Raw genomic sequence first — 6,986 nt, forward strand, 5'->3', positions numbered from 1 at the left:
TGTCACCTCTAGTCCAAAGCTCTTAGAGACTTACCCAAAAAGAACTTACACCTATAATTGCTGCCAAATGTGTTTCTAACATGTATTGACTCTGGGGGCTGAATACTAATCAAGTTATAGGAGTGTTAGTTTTATTTTTCCCCACTTTGACATTTTGTGTATATCATTGACAAAAAAATGACAATTAAATTAATTTTAATCCAGCTTTGTAACAAAAGCAATAGGGGTTGAATGCTTTCCGAATGCACTGTATCAGTTTGAAAGCTTCATTGACCAGCAGAAAAAGATCAGACTGTTGGTTAGTCTTCTAAAGATGTTATTTCTCTATTTTTTTAAAAGTTGTATTACTCACTGGAATCACAATCTCCAATGGCACAGTTTGTCTGTTCAGTCGGAAGATCCTGAAACTTCACTGGAACATACAAGGGTTCACTCTGAAGAAAGAAATATAGAGTTCAACTAATGCACTCAACTAAAAGCATTACTTATCATTCCATTTATTTTCATTACAGTATATTCAGCCAGCCAACAGTAAAATCAAATTGAGAGTAAGAGAGAATACAAAAAGCAAATCAATTATACTCACTAGGGTATGGTCATTCAAACTGGTGTCATTGATACAGGGGGTAAAGTAGGCCTCGGCATCAGCAAACTGTGGAGAGAGGCGCTATAGGTTAGACTGGGCTGTTTTATCATAGCAAATCAACATAGTATCAACGACCACTAAGCAACAATTCATCTTTAGATGGAAACAACCATGCATCGTTGCCCCCCCCTGAGACATCAGTGCAAGACGTACAAAGGCTGCGTGTCGTCCCCGGAGACTGCCCGTGCACTGCTGCCTCCATGGCCGCCACAGCAGGAAGCCCAACAGGTACAGCACAAACATAGAGGTCTTGGTGAACGTGCTGAAGAAGGGCTTGTTATACTCCTGCCGCTTGAATATGTACTGGGGGGATAGAGAAAATACTCATGACTTACTGTATGAATGGCTGGAACTTTTTTCTTTTTTATAAATAGGGAGAGGTCACTTTGAAACTAATGAGATGTGACTAATCCAAGTACTCAAAACTGCCACCTAGTCCCTACTTGTGTAGTTCTGCAAAGGCTGGACAGATATTATTAGCAACATAGTGAAACCATGACCCCACTGGAAGGCAAGGTGAAGCTACTACCATATTCTTATTCAATCCTTTTAAATCTATCGGGTAGGGGTTAGGGGTCAAGCATTGTCTTATAATTGAGCACTAGTCTTAAGCTTTAGCATATTAGCCAAAATAAGGGTTGCCTAACCCAGGCCATCCAGTTCTGCAGTGTTGCTGGTTTTCATGTCTCCCTGTCCACCTTCTGTCTGGAGAGTGCCCCTGACAATCAGTTCCAAGCTAAAATGCAAATACAAGAATAAGTAGGCCTGTGGCCTGCGGAACCAGGCGACTACAGGAAGTGCTAGTGTCTTACTGAGGTGAGCTCAGAGGAGACCACCCAGATGATGTCCACCAGCAGGAGGATGACCACCCCCAGGGCCATGCGTCTCCGCTGGGCCACTGTGCTGCCCTGAGACCCCATGCGGTTCATGAGGAACACCCACACCATCTGGACACTGCTTAAAAAAACACAAACTCGTTATCGCACAAACACATTTTTAAAAAATTTCACAAACTAATACCAAAAAACAAAATGTCAGATGTTTTTCAGATGTGACACAGTGACAGTACCTGGAAATCCTAATACAGGATTCTTCAGCGTTTTGGACGTTCTGACTCTCCTCAGTCAGGCAGGAATCTGAAACTGTGTCAAAGTAGATAATGAGAAAAATTGTGCAACAGTCCTCCTATCTGCTGTGCACAGAGCTCATCACCTGCAATCTCTTATCAATTAATATTGTTATGTAACGCTGAACGTTGCTGTTGGGGTGAAAATCCATATGGACATCTGGAAACAAGAAAGATGACATAAGGCTAGGCCTAATTGTTTGGTGAAAACAGTTTCCTAGGACACACACATGTGGCTTTTGTTCAGAGCAACATCAACCAAAGCTACTGTCTTTTTTGTGACATTACAAACTCAATTGAACACATTATTTCCACATATATTCAATTGCTCTTTTGAACTGGTTTCCCCACAAATACATACATGGTCCTAAGTGAGGAACGCCCAGACCCCACTCTATCCCTGTCAGGCGGCGTATCACATTTAGAACCTTCGTACACTTTCTCACCAGTCTCTCGATGCGTTCTGCCCAGGTTGGCCTAGTGTCAAAGTACACGTCTAGGAACCCGATCGTCTCCACCCTCAGGCGTACCTTCAGTCTGATAAAGAACACTGTCTGGGTTATCTATAGAAAACCTGATTCTCCACTTCAACGATTGCTTCCTGTACCTTCCTGACAGCGTATGGTACATGTATTCCCTTCTAACCATAAGGCCCCATCATCTTCAAATGAAGACCTTTCAATACCTAACGTGAGCTAGCAAGAGCAACAATTTCTTCCTCTGTTCACTACGACTCACAAGCATGTTAGCTACATGCAAATTAGACAGATGCTAGCTAGCTAGTTTACAATATAGGTAGCAATGTCTTTGTTGCAATATAAGACCTGTAGTACTGTAGAAGCATACGGAGGCCATTGTTAGCCATCTCGAAGTTTAACGTTACAGCTAACTTAGCAGGCTAAATTGGCTAGCTAGCCGGCAACAACAACAAACCATTCGTATTTACCTAGCTACCGTTAGATGGCAAGTAGGCTTCGTTCTTTTTGACGTGGTCGTTACTTCTTCGCCTTTGCAGAAAAATACAACTGCTGTATCATCAGTAATAAACGTACAATATGCGATAACACAAATATCTAAACTGGTTTGGATGTAAACATAAACATGAACGCTCCTTCTCTTCTTCTATGGTATATTATTGGCGATCACAGAATGTCATGTGCATCCCGCCATCTACTATGCGGGATGGAAACAGGATTCCCATTCTGTTAATAAAAAATAAAATAAAAACAGATCGGATACCTACATAGGCTCAAGGGGAACCTGGGAGTGCAGTTTTTCCGGTCTTCAAATGTAAAATCCTTAAATCCCAAAAACGTTTCTGCTGCAGCCACAATAATGTCCAGTTTTTAGACTCCTTTGAGACTGGTGATATACAGTTTATAACTGTGGCGAAATTCTTCTTGTGGCTTTCCGGCGGCAGACTAGACGCTGTGTTGCATATTGCGGTCTTTCGCAGGTCAGAGTGCGAATTGCACATTTAGGTCACATTTCAGTCCTCTACTCTCTTCACTGCCTCAGCATAGGAAACGTACCCTCTCAAACTCTGGTAATCTCACTTTGGATCCCCAGCTTCATGGGCACGCCAACAGTTGACACACGAACTTTCTCATTCCAACTGTAATGTTCCTCTAACTATGCCTTCCTGCACATTTCTCACATCGTGGGAACCTAATGCACCGTAGCCAGTTCGGAACATAGGACCTGACATAAATAGCAAATATAGCCTAACCTGACATTATCGGGTAAAAACACTGTCAAATCTCAACAAGAGACGGTATTCTCAGTTGCGCCATTGCCACCGGGTCTACATCTCACCAAACGGCAGGTGTCACAAACACTAGGAATATTCATTTTAATTTGATCCACCTCTACACTCAACGCTATGGTCTGGGACCCAGCAGAATCGCACTACTACACCCTGTCTCTCGATTCTTCATAACATTAATGCCTCCCATTAACACTCCTAATTCTTCTTCTTCTTGTTCTATGATATTATGGCAGTCCCCAAGCATACGTTAGAGGTGCATGTTGCCAACCTGTGTGGGCTGTGTGTCCGCCTACCGTTCTGGAGTGTGGAATTAGTTCATTACACTTTGTTTACATTTACATTTAACATTTAAGTCATTTAGCAGACGCTCTTATCCAGAGCGACTTACTTTTTGTGACACAAAAAGGGTAGGGGATTTTTTTTTTAATCCCTACCAACTAACCCTACATCCATTAAAACCTCACCACTATTCCACTACTTTGGCCCTTCTGATCCTAGGACACTATCATTCAATACAACTTGTCATTAAAGGTAGATTTAGCATAATTACGTTGCCACGAGCAGCACCGCAGATATTGAGATGAGCAAGATGCAAGACTTCGCTCTCATTAGCTAGGTTTCTATCCAATTTGAAACAGAATATGTGAATATTCAAAAATCGGCATAAAACAATATGCCCATTTTCCACCAGAGATGTTTTTCCATCCAACTGACTTTTTGCGGTTAACGGATAAAACGCTGTGCGTGATGACGTAGTGCATTAAATTCCCATGTACCGAATGGAAAATACAAGTTAAATGGCCATCACATTTTCAAATCTATTGATGGTTTTGTCACAAAAACGGTTGTGTTATATAGCAAATGTGCCCACTCTGGTCTTGGCACATGCGCTTTAAACAACAGCTCGCATGTACAGTGCAGGTAGGCTACCGACATTATGAGATTATTAAGGATAAGAGCGATATTATTTGTATTTGTCAAACTGCAGCCAAGCATCGATCATCATGTCGCCAGAATAAGACCCTCAATATTTATTGGAAAGGAGCATCAAACTCATCACCTTGCACATTTATCTCCCTATGAAGGTCATCATAATTGGTTTAATCTGTAGTTTAAAGGAAAACTTCACACAAAAACGATATTTTGATATGTATTTAATTAGACCATTGTTGACATAGTCTTGCTGTATTATATGATGCCAAATGCATCATACAGGGATGATGTCTGTATGTTCAAAGTTACGTATCTTGAAAACGTGATTGCTGGCAAGCAAAACATTTTGGGACTATGTCAACAATGGACTAATGAAACAAATACCAAATTATAGTTTTGGGTTGAGTTTTCCTTTAATAAAGGCATGCTTTCCAAAGCCATAGTGACCCTACAACATATCACCATTTCTTGCATTATACATTTTACAGACACAAAAAGACCCCACCATATCAAATGAACAAATGTTCTGTCGGCATTTAATGTTTACATCAGCCCGATCCTTACTTTTTTCATGTGTTAGGTAATTCATCCACATGAAATGGTTGTATGGAAACATGGTTACAGTAACACACAGGTTTGCTTCATGCTGTTCACAGCGTGGTAGCCAGGGCACCAAAACAGCAGTGAAGCTGAGCCTTGCGCTTCAACGATCTTAGTGGTTGCAGAAATTTACCCACTATGCTGTTCACTTCCTGCAGCTACATCATTCTTCTTCTTCTTTGAAGTTTAACGGCAGTTGGCATAAAAATATGTTGCGTTACCGCAAGGAACTTGAGAATAATATAAATACATTATACTTTGTGATACGAAATGTCGAAAGGGAAAAATAAAACCAAAACCAAAGAACTGGGAGGATGGGACACCATCACTCAACCCCCCCCATGTAACTCTTCTGAAGTCTTCTGAACTCATCCCATCCTGGCCCATCCTCCTCTACTTTCTTCACTGCCTCAGCATGTGACACCTTCTGCACTACTCTGACTAGCCACCTATGATAGAAAAATTACACATTTACCTAATTTGTTTGAAATGAATAGTTAGCGATTAATACTTACCAAGTAGGGGGATATTTCTGCCCTGTTAGTGTCTGTGTTTTTATGGTCTCCACTCTAGTTCCCTGCAGCTTATCTGGGCGTATGGTCACTAGAGATGGCTTGAGCTGACAAATGAGTTAAAGACTGCATTACATAGACAAGATGTGGTGGGTGTGATAGAGATAGCCAGGAGGAGTTTAGAGAAATTCCTCATTGTCTCTAAATCATCCTTGCATCTGGGAAAATAACCCAGGGTGGGGTTTAGACGACAACCCATGTGCAGATAATGACAGGATGAACCCAGAGTGGCTAATGATGCTCCTTGGTCTGCATAAGGGGGGTTGAACCAACCATGACTGAGCATTGTTAGTGTCAGCTATATATAGTATTCTGCATTTGTGTAAAGGTTAGGTTACTCGGTCCAACACTCAAGGGTGGGGGGGGGTCAACCAGCCTCATTATTGCAATAATTAATCGATATTAAATATAGATGATTGTTTGAAGAAATTACACAATTTTTCTCAGTACTGAATTCCCACAACACACCTCAACCTGCGTCTCCCTCACCGGACACTTCCAATCCCCAGCAACATAGGCACCCCTACAGTTGACACACACAACTTTATCCACCAAAACTACACAATCCTCTATCCCATGGCCTCCTGAACACTTCCCACATCTTGGAATCTCCCTCCTACAAACTGCTGAGACATGACCATAAACGTTGCACCAGAAGCAGAGCAGGGGATTTGGCACAAAAGCTCTAACATGACACTTGATATATCCTAACATGATTTTGTCGGGTAAAGACTCTGCCTCAAAACTCAAAGGGACTGACAGTGACTATGTTTCACCACGCTCACCACCGGGTCTGCGTTTGCACCAAATGGCGAGCATCAAATACACCAGGGATATTCAACTTCAATTGCCCCACTTCCACACTTAACGCTACCCTAGAAAGCACTTATTTCAATGGTGCCCTGTTCCTAAGAGCAAAGCAAGAAACAGCAAAGCATGAAAGAGATCTTGACCCAAGTTGCATGACACAGAGTGCCTGCTCCCTCTGGTCAGAAGAAACACAAACAAATATCACAAGTCCACTACAGGTTACCTTCACTCCTCTCTTCTATCTTATGCTGTCTTCCTCCCATCCCTAACTTTTCTCTGTATTTAAAAGAGATGCCTGCCAATAGTGTCTTGATCTATACCACTTATTATTATTATTATTATTATATTATATTATTATCTCTGTAACACCACTGTCCATATCAGGCAATTTGCCTCTGCCTTGCTCAGGGTTGCATGTTTAGTAACCTCCTGTACTCCCTGTTCACCCACGACTGCATGGCCGCACACGATTAGGTTTGCAGATGACACGATGGTGGTAGGCCTGATCACTGACGATGATGAGACAGCCGA

The 6,986-nt window shown here is 41.9% G+C and overlaps 1 protein-coding gene across 8 annotated transcripts in view; it reads right to left on the minus strand.

Moving 5' to 3' along the window:
- Positions 1-3,756, minus strand: part of LOC124041618 (solute carrier family 35 member F5-like) — a 36,736-nt gene extending 32,980 nt beyond the window's left edge. Inside the window, exons 1-7 of one of the 8 annotated variants that reach the window (XM_046359431.1) lie at positions 3,016-3,756; positions 2,219-2,309; positions 1,716-1,788; positions 1,459-1,600; positions 800-949; positions 587-652; positions 353-434 (exon numbers count right to left, since the gene is read on the minus strand). In XM_046359431.1, the coding sequence (XP_046215387.1) occupies positions 353-434; positions 587-652; positions 800-949; positions 1,459-1,593 (433 nt within the window). In that variant the 5' untranslated portion in view covers positions 1,594-1,600; positions 1,716-1,788; positions 2,219-2,309; positions 3,016-3,756. Of the gene's footprint in view, positions 1-352; positions 435-586; positions 653-799; positions 950-1,458; positions 1,604-1,715; positions 1,789-2,218; positions 2,310-2,718; positions 2,905-3,011 lie in introns of those variants that run through there. The other 7 variants (XM_046359414.1, XM_046359458.1, XM_046359405.1 and 4 more) reach the window with 7 other exon arrangements.
- Positions 3,757-6,986: the final 3,230 nt, after the last annotated feature.

The sequence above is a fragment of the Oncorhynchus gorbuscha genome, linkage group LG01, assembly GCF_021184085.1.
Source record: "Oncorhynchus gorbuscha isolate QuinsamMale2020 ecotype Even-year linkage group LG01, OgorEven_v1.0, whole genome shotgun sequence".
In the NCBI taxonomy this organism is placed as follows: Eukaryota; Metazoa; Chordata; class Actinopteri; order Salmoniformes; family Salmonidae; genus Oncorhynchus; species Oncorhynchus gorbuscha.